Consider the following 16,331-nt stretch of genomic DNA (forward strand, 5'->3'; position numbering starts at 1 on the left):
AAAGTCTTGGTGACACCTTCTAAAAATGTCAGTTTCATTGCAGCCAGAGGATCAATATGTTTATTTAAAGAGACCTGAAGAATAACAAAGGACTTTGGTTTAAAGCAAAACTGAATGGAGTAGTAGGGCAAATCAGCATGTTTAGATTCAACATAAAGGTAATTTATTTATCCCCGTAGGAGGAAGATAAAATGAGTGTGTTTTTTGCTTATAAAGATAATTGTTTTTCCATTCTATTCCCATTATTCTGTCCTAGGTATACAAACCCAGCCCTTAAAAAGGTTTAGGTCAGTTATAGTTGTTTGCTGGGGGACAGATGGAACAGTAAATGCCCTCTGTATGGTTTTTAAAATGTAATCCAGAATGGTTTTTTGATAACTGCATAAGCCCTTATTATGTTATAAATATAAAATCATTAATTGTACCATGCTAATCAGCCACGGATGTACTGTTTGTGGTCAGTTAAGTAGTAGTATCTCTTACTCCCACATCAAAAAGATGTTTTTCATCTGAAATTGTCCTCCTACAAAAAATGACCCTCTGCAGTATACAAATTACAAGGTCTCTCCTGATGTCCATAAATAACTTGTTAAAACTCAGAACTCCCTGGGTTTTTTCTTCTTCAAATATTTGCAAATAGCCTGAGCAGAAAGAAGTATTCTCACATCTGGTGGGAGGGAAAAAAACAAAACCGTTTCTCTCTCTCACAAAATAAGATAAATATTTAGTTCTCTGACAAATGAGAACACTGGGTGGTTTTGAATAATCTCTGCTCTCCCAAAACAGGTGCATTAGTTTTCATGTGCTGTTGCACGTACATTCAAAGTGACAGCATATCAAGGTACTGGCTTCTGCGCATACTAATCATGTTATGTCCTATTCTGCTTGTTCAGACATAGCTGGAAAAGTGTTTCAGGTGTTGATAGAGGCATTTTAACTATGCATTTCTTTTACACCCTGAGTGGTAGGAAGATAGCTCCAATTACTGCAGAGGAACATTCTTATAATGCCAGGGAACTTTGGCCTTGCGAGTAGAATTTCAAGGAGAGAACAGAATTACTTAAATCCTGTTCAGGGACAAAGGCTATCATGTTTTCTTCTGTCCAGGGAGCAGTTTCCGAAGGTCACAAGTCAGGACATAAAATCACTGATTCTCCGGTCCCAGTAACTGATGTTATCCTACCTCAGGTGAATCCGTGGTTTCACATGCTGGCCTTTACCTCCACAGACCCTGGATGTAATTCCGTTTGAGAGAGATCTCAAACATGGGGGAAGATTGAAGGTTTATGTGTAGTAGTTCATCTCATACAATAAACACGTATCAGAGTACAAGTGTGAAACGGTGGACTGAGTAGGGAAGGCAGAGGCTCTCTACTAAAAGCAAGAATGCTCTTTCACTTCCGTAAGTGCTTAATTTTGTAATATACACCTTGATCTTTACGTGACAAACATACAGGAGAAGTCTTCCAAGGTGTAAGATCAGACTCCTACTTAGTATAAATCAGCATAAGGTCCAGAGTAGGTTTAGCCACATGGGTGCTGTTAGCACTAGTTAAGTGTTACATGCATGAAGTCTTGGGTTTTGAGATTATTCGCTGTTTCCGATGCTTGTAGCAGCTCAGATGCTACGTTTTCCAAGTCCCGCAGGTGGCTGTTAACCTCGCCATGTTTCTTGGATGCTGTCCGTTGACCTGAAGTACAGCAGGTTTTTCTCAGTTCACCATTTCTCCTAGCTGTTTCCACTTGCTGCTTTGGGCTTCCTTTGTAAGAAGTGGAAGTAAAGCTCTTTCCTTCTCTCAGAACTTGGGACTAGCTGACAGGAGGATTGAGCAGACAATTTAATCCTTATTGTGAAACTAGATAAGAAGCAAAGTAGATTAATGGTGTTGGATGTTATTAGCAGCTGAGATGTGTAGCACACACTGAAAGGGAGCGCTCACCTGTGAATCAGGTGGAAGTCATGACTACAGATTAATCACAGCTGACCTTTTCTTCTGCACAATAAATTGCTTGCCCTGTGCTCACCACTGGAAGAGCTGCCACTGTGAGCATGAGGGCTAACTGGCCCTTCTGTTTGAAATCTTAGTGTGGGGTAAAGGAATGAGCCTGGAGTAGTCCAGCTCCTACTTCTGGGCTCCAGAAAGGAGCTTCCTTGGTCAAAATACCACGGTGTCGGTAGGATATTGCGGGGAAGCCGGCGTGGCGTGGGCCGTCCCGTGACGTGTGCCGCTCCTCTGTTCCTCCCCGGCAGTACGACTTTGTGGAGCTGCTGGACGGCAGCCGGCTCATCGCCAGGGAGCAGCGCAACCTGCTCGAGTCGGAGAGAGCGGGTCGGCAGGCGAGGTCCGTCAGTCTCCATGAGGCCGGCTTCATCCAGTACTTGGATTCTGGCATCTGGCACCTGGCCTTTTACAACGACGGGAAAAATGCGGAGCAGGTGTCTTTTAATACCATCGTTATAGGTAAGTGTAGTCTTCAAAAGTTTTTACCAGGAGCTCAACTCTGCTCAGTTTTTTTTAGGAATACAGAGACAAGCTTTCTTAATTTAATGATCTGACTTCTTTTCACAGATTTTCCTTTAGTCGTGTTTCTTTTGCGGCTCGGAACAAAATACAGAATATATATTTTAATTAGCTCTTCTAGAGCACAAGGACTGTACCTCCGTGTAAAACGGTGCTTGAAAGGAGTACACTTTTTTGAAATATTTGTTACATGGCATAGGGCTCCGTTTTGAGCACAGAGCATATATTGTTTTACCGTTAAAATTTGAGTCTGTTTGTTGGAATGTAAAGTACTAAGATGTTACAGGCATCAACTACAGAAAATACCAGCTATTCATATTCTTAAGAACACTAAACAAACCAGACAGAAACACTTCCCCAAGAATCTGGGTTTGCTGCCAGTTGGTGGTGGTGTAAATGATTGATACTTTGTATGGTGGGGATCTATGAATTATCTGATTTTTTTTTTTTTTTTTTTTTTCCTTTAAGAGTCTGTAGTGGAATGTCCCCGAAATTGCCATGGAAATGGCGAATGTGTTTCTGGGACCTGCCATTGTTTCCCTGGATTCCTGGGCCCCGATTGCTCCAGAGGTATGTCAGCCAAATTCTCTCCTTAAGTCCGTTCAAGCAAGCATGGAGATAAATACTGCGGAAAGAAACGGCGGCGTGTGGCTTGCTTCGTAGTTGTTCTGCTTTGGTTTCAAACTTGATCTGAATTCTTCTGTCCTGTTTTATTTCGCAGCAGCCTGCCCCGTGCTGTGCAGTGGCAATGGGCAGTACTCCAAAGGGCGCTGCCTGTGCTACAGCGGCTGGAAGGGCACCGAGTGCGACGTGCCTATGACCCAGTGCATCGATCCCCAGTGCGGGGGCCGGGGCATCTGCATCATGGGCTCTTGTGCCTGCAACTCTGGCTATAAAGGAGAAAACTGTGAAGAAGGTACAGGAGTAAATAGTTACTGCAGCACCTGCTGTAATGCTCCCATTGGTCCGGTTTCCAACGGGGACATCTAGCTCGGTTGATTTTGCCAGATCTAGATGCTGTTCACTAATACCAGCCCAAAAAAAAAAAAAAAAGCCCATTTATCGTTAAATTGTAAACTTACTGAAATATATTTGTCATATCGGGTTCTTCAAAAATCATTTTAGAATAGTAAAAATCAGGTTTGGGAAGCACTAGTATCACTGAGTTCTACAGAATTATTATACTTTATTTCCTCTTGACTAATCAATGTGAAGATTTTTAAGTACTTCTGTATAGTATCTTTTTGCTTGTCAATATACTTTTATTTACTTTTTCTGGCTGAGGTCAGCTAAGGAGGAAGCACAAAAACAGATGTTAGAATACAGAAACACTTAGTGATTTTTCACAGTATAGAATAAATCATTAATGTATTGCATTTGTTAGGGATCTTTTTCACCAACCACATTGTGGAAAATGCTGATTCCAATGTATCGCAGTGAAAAATGATGCATCATTTTTGTATTCTAGAGATGTGCATAATAATATTCACTCTAGTGTGCTGCAAAGTGCAGTTCATTTTCTATTCTATTTTTTTAAGGAGTAAAAAGCACCATTTTCTTCCTCAATCAAATTGATTTTATTGATCTCCACACACAAAGTAATGCAATTAAGTCTCTGGAATTAAATTTTCAGACCATTGACCCTACAAGTGTAACATTTTATTGAGTCAAATTGCTAAATTAAATCTCGTCATCTAAAGCACATTAAAGTGAATTAAGAAGGATAGAGAGTATGCAACTCATTTATTTCCGAAACAAGTTGAAGGTCCTGTACAGCTGTCAAAACTCAGTAGCAATGGATCAGGTCAGTTGATAGCGAGTGTTGCAGAGAATCCAACAGTTGTCACACTGTGATTAGAGGGACAAGGATGAGTAGCCTGAAACCCAAAGTGAATCTTGCTGTAGTTCAGAAAAATCAGCAAACCCTGAAAGATCCTCAGTTAATTAGACAGCAGCCTGTAATGTCATGAGTCAGTTACGTACATACACTGATTCACTGATCACCACTGATCGTAGTGGTGTGGAGCGACTTGTTTTTACAAAGAAAATTGCCAGTATGCTGGCAAAGATTGACTAGGAATTGTAGTCATGGCCGATGATAGAGAATGATTTTTACCTTGAAGCTAGAGAAGGGAGGGTTGCCCCAAGACACATTGGTCTGCTCTGTCTTTTACTCGCTCATTACAATAAAACATAAGTGAATCACTCAGCATCAACCTGCTAAGGCTTATTTTTAAGATGAGTGCAATACTGCTTTTTTCACAAGGTTTTTAAAAGGTGAATTAAGCAAAAGAATGCTTTGAGAGCATAGCAGGGGCTGCTTGTTTTTAACAGTGACAGCTGGTTTAAGCTCATCTTTTTCTTCCCCCACCAGCTGATTGCCTGGACCCAGCCTGTTCCAGTCACGGTGTGTGCATCCACGGCGAATGTCACTGTAACCCAGGCTGGGGGGGCAACAACTGTGAAATCTTGAAGACGATGTGCCCTGACCAGTGCTCTGGCCATGGGACGTACCTTCAAGAGAGCAGTACCTGCAGCTGTGACCCAAATTGGACAGGTCCAGATTGCTCCAATGGTAAGGGTTAAAAACACTCCCACTTGCTAAAACAGTGACATGTCAAATAGCACCGGTTTAAGGCATTAGTTTGCTAGGACCTGACCTGCTGAGCTGATGGAAGTCTTTCAGTTAACTTCAGCATGAACTGTGAATTGATTCAAAGGTTCAAAATAATTTACAAATTTGAAGTATACAAAAAACAATTTATTCGCTTGCCAATATCTGTCAACCACTTTCTTCTGGTAGTTCACATGCAAGTACAGAGTGTTCTTTATGCGATATATGTATGTGTATTTACCATCTTACCTAACACATCTATTTAAAAACTTAGAACTACACCAGTGAAACTAGAGACTATCCCATTTTAAAAATCTGTCTAGCTACTTGAAGGCATTTTTCTTGAAATCTTTGCTCAGGTAACATTCCAGTTGGAAGGCAGTGGGAATGCAAGAACAAACCCTAAATAGCTTTTGAGGAAGGACACAGCCTGCTGGGGCAAAAGGGGTTGTTAGAAGTGAGAAAGCACTGAGACTTTCTTAAAGGATGAAGCTGGGCTTATAAAACCATGATCTGAGGTTGGAAGCAATAGGAGAAAATGACGGGAATTACCATCATAGAGAGCAGAATCTAAATATTTGTTTAAGTATGATAGCAGCCTTTTGACAAATGCAAGTTTTTAGAGTATTGTTTGGTAGTCTCATATCGAAAGACAAATCATGTCTAACTCTGAGATACATATTCATCCAGAACGATTCATCTAACAACTTAGATGATTTTGTTAATGAAAAATGAACGCACAGGCTAGCTGGATTTATGCCAGTTTATGATGTATAACTTTTTCATGAGGAACCGTATTTTTAAAACAAATGTACTTCCTGACCAGGGTCCTTGATAGTCCATAAAGGTTTGCATATACGGGGAGAGTAGTACAGAGCTCCAAACATTCAAGAGAAAGCAACAGAGAGAAGAAAAAGTTGTCTTCTGTTAATTTTGGTCAGAAGAAAAAACTCTGAGCTTTTCTAGCACTAAAAATAGCTGCTTGTGAGAGACCTTCTGCAGTTCTCCACCAAACATGAACTCTCAAAACACTGTCTTTACACAATGCCCTCTACACTAGTTTGGATGATTCAGTTATGCTGCAACTTTTAGTGATGTTTCAAGGAATGATTGGTCACTGAAATGCATAAAAATCATCTCTCTCATGTTTTTCTCAGATGTTTCAGTAGTATCAAACTCAGAAAAGAGCTTTGTAAAAAGACACAAAGAGCATTTGATGAAGTTGTACAAAATAACCTTCAAATCGGTGCACCAAAAAAGTAAATCTTACCAATGAACATTTTATTAAGCTGCTAAAAGAAGAAAAGAATGAGTTATTTCCATCAGAGGGTTTATAGGTTTGAAATCAGCAGAGCTTTCCTCTGTCTTAATCAGCAGTTTGTCTGTTAATTAGCCCTTCAATTCCACTTCAATTAAATTAACTCTAATTAATAAATTCATTACAAAGATTGACGCACCTTGCTCAAAGCTAGTGTGCTAAAAGCTGATAAACACCTTCACCCTAATGAAAAATTGATTAGATGGAAGAGAAATAAACCTTTTTTGTCTTGGAGCTAAGTTGCTGTCTTGTGACTCTAAAGTTAATCAAACCATCTTGGATCTCTTAATCAAACATTTAATTCAAAGTAGGTATAAAATGGAAAAAAAATAGGAAAAAAGGAAAAGCTACAGCTGTCTTTCTCCATAAACATTCTGGACTGTTTCTTATGGGAAATGTCACAATTCTTCAACGCTGCGTTTAATGTTCCACAGCACTTTGAGACAGAGAATTACACTCTACTGGGGAAAAGAAACACTGTCAAATGAAAAACTGGAAACCTTTTTTTCCACTGAACGACTACTTTCTTTTGTAGTTGAAAATAATTTTCATTCTTTAGTACTGTTTGTTGTCTTTTAGAAAAAAACAAAAACTAAATAGACTGTTTTTATGAACCCGTGTGTGTTTATGACCAACTGTATTCCAAGGAACTAAAAAAAAATTCCTCAGGCCATCTTCTGTCGTCTTCTTTTTCTGTTGTCTGCTTAGCACTAATGAAGTTTCCTGCAGTCTGACTGAATGAACTAAAACTGTAAATGCGAACTCTGGCAATCTGAATTATCATCTTGTATTAGCTCTGAGACGTAATGTGTTGTTTAGTCTCTGACTACCTTTGGCTCTTAATGTATTTTTCAATTATTCTATCAGTTACAAGAACCTGTTACTATATGTAAATGACAAGTTAAATTGCTGTATGTTGATTTATTTTTTTAACAATCTATTATTTAAACCAGACTGTTCATAGCTGTCAGTGATACGAATTTACTGAAAGTGAAAGAGAATCATCTTTTATATTTAACAGATGTGTCAGTATGTCAGCATAGTACTAATTTGTCTCACTAAGGCTGATTCTTTTTAATGAAAAAATGTGTCAGATATGGCACATTTTTACTTTGGAAGAAAACAGAGAGCAGGGTGGGGACGGGAAACCTTGTTAAAATGAAGTTTCATTAATATTACATTTTTATTCACAATGTACATTGACCTAGGTCTGCGGACATTCAATCACTAAAACTATGCTGTAAATTTTAATAGGTTTGAGTGCCCTATAATCTAAGTTATGAAAGGTTGCTCGTAAGAAATATGCAATCAAAAAAATGTAATCGATAATTGCTCACAGCTAAGAGATAGAAGAGCTGTGAACACCTAAGCACCAGTAAGTCAGCTGGATAACTAAGCAAGCATTAGCACAGGGAGAAAACTCTCTATTCCATATTCTGTAGGGTCCTACCTGAACATGCCTATCACAGCACCTTGCTTTGATTTAATTTGCAAAGATTTTGCCTCACTTATTCTTCACGGGTGGAATTGAAACGTAGCGTTGCTAATTAACGCATGCTCTCTTTCTCCTGTGTGCACTCCCTGTCTCTTTCCCCCTTTCTCCTCTCAACCACAGAAATCTGCTCCGTGGACTGCGGTGCGCATGGTGTCTGCATGGGCGGCACGTGTCGCTGCGAGGAAGGCTGGACGGGCGCAGCCTGCAACCAGAGAGCCTGCCACCCGCGCTGCGCCGAGCACGGCACCTGCAAGGACGGCAAGTGCGAGTGTAGCCAGGGCTGGAACGGCGAGCACTGCACTATCGGTAGGCCAGCCATGCTTTAACGTGCCCTCGGTGCATTATTCAAACACCTAGAACCGCTGCCCTTGTCTGCGTAAGAAGTGGAGTGCTTTGAAGCTTGTTTCTTCAAACAGAATATTTGCCCTTTTCAGTCTGGGTAAAGGAATTGGTATTTTAAGAAAGGAAATGATTATATAATGGCTCATCAATTCTTCATAGCTAGTTTGCCATGAATAGGAGGTGCAAGAATTTCCTTTTCAGTCTTTTCAATCTCTTCAACTGTCTCTTGCTGAGGGGGAGGTTACTTTTATTTTAAACTGTAAATATATCCTTTGATGTGTGCTTTTCTATTTTTATGTGGTAGCTTTCCATCTTTTGGAAATGAAGTCTTCTTTGGTTTTTCTTTTTTTCTTTTATGGAGAAGAAACCCTAAAAAAGTGAATTTTGCCTACACACGCAAATGTCACTTCCACCTTGCAGTGAACGTGATCTAACTGCCTGAAATTATCTTCTCGTCAACAGAATTCTCTGTTATAGAATTAGAGCAGATTTCTGATATGAAACTAACAGCATAACATTTCAGCAGTTTAATACAGCAAATTCAGAAGAAGTCATCATTATTACAGCTTATATATTCCTGTAATCAAGTTAGTTCTGATGCTTGAAAACTTTTGGAAACTCCTGGGCCTTTATGAGTGAAGCTTTTCTTACTCAGTTATTTACATTCCTTATGTCCCATTTACAGTGCATCCGCTCCACTGCTTAAGAGTTTGACAGTGAACTAGCATGGGAAATTATACATGTAGTTAAGGGAAATGAGAAAACAGAAAAAGTGGAAGAGTTGTCAAAAAGGTTTCTGTCGTAAAATGTATTTTACATAGCTGCAGTGCCAAGAATTCCCTTGTAAGCGAAGACCCCTTTGTGCAAGGCACTGCAGGACTATAACACAGGAGGGGTCCTGTCCGAACTGTTTTATAGTCTCAGCATAATGCTCATAAAAACTGTCGTGGAGACAGGTAGGAAGCACAGACAAAGGAACTGGCAGTCGCCTGAATTTAAGAGCAGACTAACTTGTACTGAGGTCTGTGCCAGCACTGCACAAAGCGCTGCGAGGACTGGGACAGGAATAACAGAGTGGCTTGGCAGGTATTTATGGGTCACGTCTCCCAGGTGTGGGCAGCCTTATGGGTAAGTGCTCAAAGGTGCCTCTTTGAGAAATTATCAAATAGACAATGATGGAGGTGGTCGCTGGTCAAAGGGCAAGAGCTACCACTGAGTGATGGGGAAATCGCAGATTAACTGAATAGTCCAAAAATTTTCAAAGTAAGGCAAAATGTAGTTTTATGTTTGAAGAGATGGAGAAGGAGAGTAAGTTGAGAGAGGTGGTATGGCCAAAGCAACAGGTTAGGACAGTAAGTCTAATAGAGGTAGAGTTAATGGATATCAGTACAGGGAGATTTAGTTTTGCCACCAGATAAGAAGAGGCCGGAGAATTTTGACTTTTGTGGGTGTTTTGGAAAGGCTGTAACTCAGAATGTTAAGCAGAAAGAATTAGTATGGGTAAGTCATCACCTGCATATGAATATCTAGGAAAAATTATAGGCCAGAGATCATTCCCTGGTAGCTTACAGCCATGGTTGAGAGGAAGGGTGGTGGCGTTGTGCATGATGGTCCTGGGAGATGATAGCGATGAGAGCTTTGAGGACAGGGAAAATGAAGGCCAGTTTTAGCTGTGTTGACTGGTATCCACATCATTGCACCAGGGAGAGAAGGCAAGATTTCCTTTTGTAGAAAGGAGCCAGCCATGAAGTAGTCAGATTGATTTGTGAATTGTTTTTACAGAAATCACAATTGATCTTTTTGTTCACTAATGAGATTGCCAGGGCATCTGGGGGCAGGGGACCAAGATGTGTCCCTGCAGAATCGCAGAGAGGATTGTGGGGGTTCACGTTTTCGAGGAACTTTCAGAAACGTGCTGATGAGGAGAACAGTGAGGTGGGAAGAGACTGTGTTTTAAACAATAAAATAAAGTAAACCTTTAAAAGTAGGATAAAGCCTTTCCCTTGACCGCCTTAACTTGCCAATGAGCAATTACTCAGCAGATCGCTCCGCTGTTGGTCTCACTGACCTTGGCAGTATTTCAAGGGTTGTAGTTATACACAGATGAACTGCTCTTGAACAATTTTTCCGACATATTAGGCACAAACAAGTTTTTCCTCAGCACCAGGCAAGCAGGACTGTCTTCCACCTGTTTATTCTTTAAATGTGTATTTACTCTGAGGCTGCTGCTGTGAAGATCATTTGATTTGTTTATATTGCAATTACAGCCTCAAAGACAAGTAATGAAGTACAGCCTCTAGTCCACTATTATATTTATTTTTCTGAGAGTTGTTTTCTTCAGGACCCCAGCTTTACAGAGAAACCAGGACATTTTATTGTTTATTCCCAGGAGTAGTAACAATGGATGCTTCCTCAGCTTTGCAAATGAAGAGTCAATCTGCTTTTGTCTCACCTGCCCTAGAGTTTAGAGTAGCTTCCTTTGAGCAATACATTTCAAAACACAAGGGACATCAGCATGTTTCTCTACATATACCCCAGTTTTCTTATTGTCACCCTCCGTTTATAACCCAAGCACTCTTATACTGCTTACAGCTCTCAGCTTGGTAGAATATTTACGTAACTTTTGTTGTGCATATGAAAGACACTCACTCTCCCTTTATAATCCTAAAAATAGAAAAATTCCTCATTCTTATTTCTAAAAGCTGTTAACCATTTCACTACAGTAGTGTAAAGCACTTTAGAAATACAGTTTGATGCAGCTGTTGGTTGGAAATCACATGAAGTGTATTAGCCTAAATTTACAGCTTCTTTGGGAAAGGAATATGCCAAAGAAGTTGTAGATTTAGGCCAATGCACTTTATTCACTTTTTGGGAAAGGAATGTCCCACCAGATCTTTAGGTGGCTGCCCAGAGTGGGGTGAACGTGCATGTGTTAATCGCAGAGGTGCTACCTGGAACTGGTCTTGCTGTTATGTTTGCTGAATCATCTAAATCCATAACTCATTGATCAGAGCGATCATGCTTTTTTGTAAAGCACAAGTGGAGTTTAAAATGGTAGAGATGTTTTGCACCTCAGCTAACCACTTTAGTTTATTTCTAAATGTTGTCCGTCTGTCCTGTCTCCTTTTCAGTTAGTGCACTGTTTGTATTCTGTTAGATGACACACATTAAGGGGTCGAAAGAGAGAAACAAACCTATCTCTGTAATTAAAAGAAGGTAGTCTTTAGTGGTATTCTTGTCTAATATCTTTCAAACTCTAGGCTGCTTTTTGAGTTATGCTGATTTGCATGTATACTCAAGATATTCACAAGGAAATCTGGCGTAGGGAAATTCTAATTCCTATAATCTGGAAAAGACCTTTTATTTGTTTTTATTCCAGTTCTTGAGGGCACTGGGAAGCAAAATCATAGATGGTTGCAAGGGTTTGCTTTTTTTGATCTGCTTCTCAGGGTACCTTTGTTTAAGTATCATACTTTCTGTAAGTTTTAGGATTGCAAAGAGTGGAATTGGGAAATAATATACATACACTTCTGTATGCATTTGGTTTGTGAGGGAAGGTAAAGTAGATTAAATTTTTTTTCTTTTTTGAAGCAATGTGTGTAGTAAGGTAGGCAAGATCGCTTTGACTAATGTGGGAAAACTGATGCGTGTTACTGGCATCCACTGTTTTACTGTGCTTGCACGGGGCTTCTCTGACTTAAATACCATACCTGATATGGGCCCCGTTCGTGAGTCACTGCCGTTGCTCTCACCACATACTTTCACAGATTTATATCAGAGATGCTCAGCAGAAAATTACATGCTCAGTGCTGTGGTGAACTCAATTTGATGAGAATTAACAAAACTGAGGATTTACAGCTATTGTACAGCATCTTGCAGGACTGAACTAAACATTGGCAATATATGCTCCAAATACTAAGCAGTTTAAGGCCATCTAAATTGCTTGCTGTCTTTTCCCTGCTGAGAATCGTAATATTTTACCATTGCTTGCATCCATGTGAGAGCAGGTTAAATCAACTGTTTACTACAGAGCTATGGAAAATCACCTGTCAACTGTTTATTTGGTCTGGGAGTGACATTCATGGGTCTGAGGTGAGCATCCTTATATTATTCTGTGAAGCTCTACCTGCATCTCAATGTGATACAAGACTGCACATGCACAGCTGGTGCCCAGGTGATAGCCCGGATGAAAATTTGCTCTGTAATTAAATTTTCATAACACAGTTGTGCTAAAATATGTTTTTATTTCCTTTATTTCCGGGTTCACAACGAGTTCAGTGACCCTCTCCTGTCTGAGTAGTTGTTCTCTGAGATTGGAGGAGCTATTATTTCAGATAGTCTATTATTTTTTGTGATATGACTGGCATGTACCATGGGTAAATTAAGTAAATGTCATAGGAAGCCCATAAATATGAATACTTATCCAGCTGCTTTTCCATTAAACTCTTAGCTGAATGGAATTAGTAAATAATTATGTTGGTGGGGAATCTGCTATATCCATGTGCTGTGTAACATCTCAGTTTTACAATGCAGCTTAATTTTTTCTATAGAGCAAATTAGTTTTAGAGTAATCTAAATTGCAAATTAGCAAATTTGCATTAAAACTATGCCTTCTTGTTCAGATTTGTCAACACCTCTTTTTTTAAAAAGTCTTTAACATTAAGCATGGGTGGGTAAGACCATCTGTTTATGGAGCTTGCCTGCAGCTCCATTACTTAACACATGAGACAGGTTACAGCTGTTTAATTGTTATGGTGTTGAACGATTATCATTCAGTCCAAAATTAATATTTATATATGTATGCATGGAATGCATGTCATTAAACATAAGTGATACAAATGTGGATTAATGTCATTAAGCATTCATATTAATCCCTCAGGAGGGCTAAAGTTACCACAGGAGTATTCATGCTTCTTTTGAGTGCTGCATGAGGTTACTTTACCTGGTATGCAGAAGTGAAATTCACATCAAATGGTGTTCAAATGGTGGTGCACAGTGAAAATGTGCGGCTTGTAGTATGTTTGTATTCTGGTGACAACTGGAATCTAATTGTTTTATCATCTAAGAATTTTCCCAGATTCATTCCCCCTGAAATTTAACTGAGAGAAAAATAATAGGAGAGAGCAAAGTATTTAACATTTTTCCTTGCATGAAATGTCTTTAAAACCAATCAAACCAAAAATAGATTTTCTTTATCAAAATGTTTCTAGAGGCAGGTATTTTAACTAGAAAAACAAGAAAGTTTTCGGGTTTAGATTCTCACAATTATGGAAGAATAAATAACATCTGGAGCACACTCCTGTAAGTGTGTTTCTATTACTACTGACTCTATCCTAGTTACTGGTTAGAACGTTTTTTTGAGTATGGGCAAACAGGAAGGCATTCACCTGCTGGTTTTCTGTGTGACCCTGAGCAGTGGAAGCTCAGAAGTACCAGCAGTGTTGAGGAATCCTTATTTTAGGAAGTAATCTCCTCTAAAAAGTAGTAAGATCTGGACCTGCTTTCTTGAACTTCTGTTTAGTTCAGACTAGAGGGGAAAACACTTTCTGTCTTTATCAGATCAGAGAGCAAGTCAAGACAAACGCGTTCCTCCTGTTAATTAAAAGAAGTGATTGTAGAAAATCAAATATGGCTATATTTCATTAAAGTATATATTTTTTACAGTGTGGACTTGACAAACTAAGTCATGATCCTGTTTGAGGGCTTAACTGATCTTCTCCAGATTTGCATGTTGCAGGGAAGGCAGCATGAGTAACTGGTACTGTGGTGACCGCTGCCATATTGCTACCGACACCAATTTGCCGAGCATGGCTGCTTATTCTCAAAAATTTGGCATTACCAATTATATATGCGTTCAGTATTCTTTTAAATACTTGTGTCAAGTATTTTATGTATCTCAATGCATTCATGCCAAGAATTCTTCATAAATGTTAAGATTCTTTTGAGATTTTAGAGTTTTGATAAGAAGAAAATGCTTCCCTTCAAATTAGAACAAATTACTGCTCTGTTAAATATTCTGTACTTACCAAAATTTCTAAGTTGATGTTTTTCCTTACTTTTGATTTCATGGAATTATACCTCACTATGAATTTCATCAGTCAAGTAAGACTGTATCTGAATGAGGGTGTGTCAAACCATGTATTCTCAAGTAATATTACAAAAATTTCAAAACTACATCAAATACCAATTCATCAGACTATTGTGAATGAAATCATACTTTCAAAATTAGTATTTTAGAAACACCTGACTTCACTGGAGTCAGGATTTCACCACAATATTTACAGCTGTACTGCGATTGCAAAAAACTTCATGAAAAAGAGAAGTTGACTTTCTTAGCACCCACAGGGCTGATAAACACATTTTAAACAGTATTTCTTGTAATTTAGTACAGATATGTTTTTGATCTTCCCTGTGCCTGAAGAGCATGTTATAATTTGCCAGGCCAAGCCTTAAATATGCAAAATATTTGTACATTTGCCAACTATAAAAATTTTACATTTGCCAACTATAAAAATTTTACATTTGCCAACTATAAAAATTTTACATTACCAGGTAAATCTAAGGTAGTCAGTCAGATTTCTGGTGGCTACGTAGCTGAAGCTGTAAAAAGAAGTGAATTATTGGTCAGACCTCAACACTTCTCAAGACCAAGCATCTCAAACACAAATTATCTGTTAGTGTACTTTAAATTGCTAATTGGTTGATTTGCGTTTAGATGAGGACCACACGTAAAGTTCAAGTTAGGCACATTTTCAGAAAATAGCAGAATCCTCGGAGATGTGAGGATTTTTAAAGCATGTTGCAAAGCTGACTTGAGTTGAAGTGGCCAGAAAGTAAGCGCTGTCGTAGGCTGTATAGTTACACCATTACCTAGTCGTGCTGCCAGGCACATTCGGAAGGTACTTCTAGTCAGGAAGAAAGACGGAAACAATAAAACTTTCCTTTTCTTTTCATGGCGATTCTTAATATAAGCGTCAGGATTTATGTGCACCTATCTGAGGTCTGGTCTTGCAGAGTTTGTCAGAGATTTCGAAGAAGTATTTGAACTTTTCCAGCTTTTAACTGTGAGACAGTTTAAATCCTTAATGGGGTATACCCTTTCTTTGAATACTTTCCCAGTTAAATAGATGTTAAAGAGGAAACAACAGGAAGTGAGTAACACTGCTCATGAACGTATTAGCAGTCACAAACTTCTAATGTCTATTGAACCCTTAAAGGCAGCTGAACCTTTCATTCTAAGATACACATGGCTTTCCTATAATAATGGTGAGAAACATTATTTTAATACTAAGATTGGGATGGACTCCAAAACAAAAAATCTGCCCTTGTCAGAGCACATAAAAGCCTGTAAATGGCTGCTACAAAGAAGTGGTGTGGTTTTGCCAAGGGATAAATTGCAGTGAATTCAGCTCTCTCTGCAGAAGTGTATGCAGTGGATATCTCTGCTGCAGATCTACACAGACATTGGAGAATAAGTGCAAAAGAAACGAAGAAGGTGTGATTTCAGGCTGAAGAGTGTGTTTTGGCCAAAGCAGGGAAACAAAGCAAATCGCCTGAAACTATTATTCCATGCATGTGTTCTCCTTTACAAGCAGGGCAAAATGTGAATTTAGGAGGAAAAAATCTCTAAAGGAAAGAGTGTTTGTAATCCTCCTCTATTGGCAGCAATGCTCTGAACATATGGTACGTCTAAGACAAGGTTCTTAAAAACTTGGAAGAAGGATGATGACTATGAGCTGCTTACAGCTGCTTTCAGTACTGTCTGGTGATGGGTAAGAGTATTACATTTGCAAATGATACCAATGCCCACTGTCCCCCAAGCACTTTGGAAGACAGAATGAGAATTTAAAATTACTTTTACAAATAGGAGAACAGAATATCCAGAAAAATAACGTTCAGTTCAGTAAGTGCAGGGTTCTGTGCTTAGTAAGGATAATCAACTGTACAAATTCAAGTTAGGAAGGAGTTCGCCAGGCAGAAGTTATTCAGAAAAGGCTGAGTAGTGGATCATGAATTTCACATGAGTGAACTCCTTCAGAA

General features: G+C 39.1%; 1 protein-coding gene across 12 annotated transcripts in view; it reads left to right on the forward strand.

The window, feature by feature from the left end:
• The window catches only part of TENM3 (teneurin transmembrane protein 3), a 1,359,158-nt gene that overhangs the window by 1,275,060 nt on the left and 67,767 nt on the right, over positions 1-16,331 (forward strand). For all 12 annotated transcript variants that reach the window (XM_064510997.1, XM_064510998.1, XM_064511002.1 and 9 more), the window contains 5 exons: positions 2,252-2,462; positions 2,991-3,092; positions 3,244-3,438; positions 4,897-5,097; positions 8,070-8,255. In XM_064510997.1, the coding sequence (XP_064367067.1) occupies positions 2,252-2,462; positions 2,991-3,092; positions 3,244-3,438; positions 4,897-5,097; positions 8,070-8,255 (895 nt within the window). The remainder of the gene's footprint in view (positions 1-2,251; positions 2,463-2,990; positions 3,093-3,243; positions 3,439-4,896; positions 5,098-8,069; positions 8,256-16,331) is intronic.

The sequence above is a fragment of the Dromaius novaehollandiae genome, chromosome 4 (genome assembly GCF_036370855.1).
Source record: "Dromaius novaehollandiae isolate bDroNov1 chromosome 4, bDroNov1.hap1, whole genome shotgun sequence".
Taxonomy (NCBI): domain Eukaryota; kingdom Metazoa; phylum Chordata; class Aves; order Casuariiformes; family Dromaiidae; genus Dromaius; species Dromaius novaehollandiae.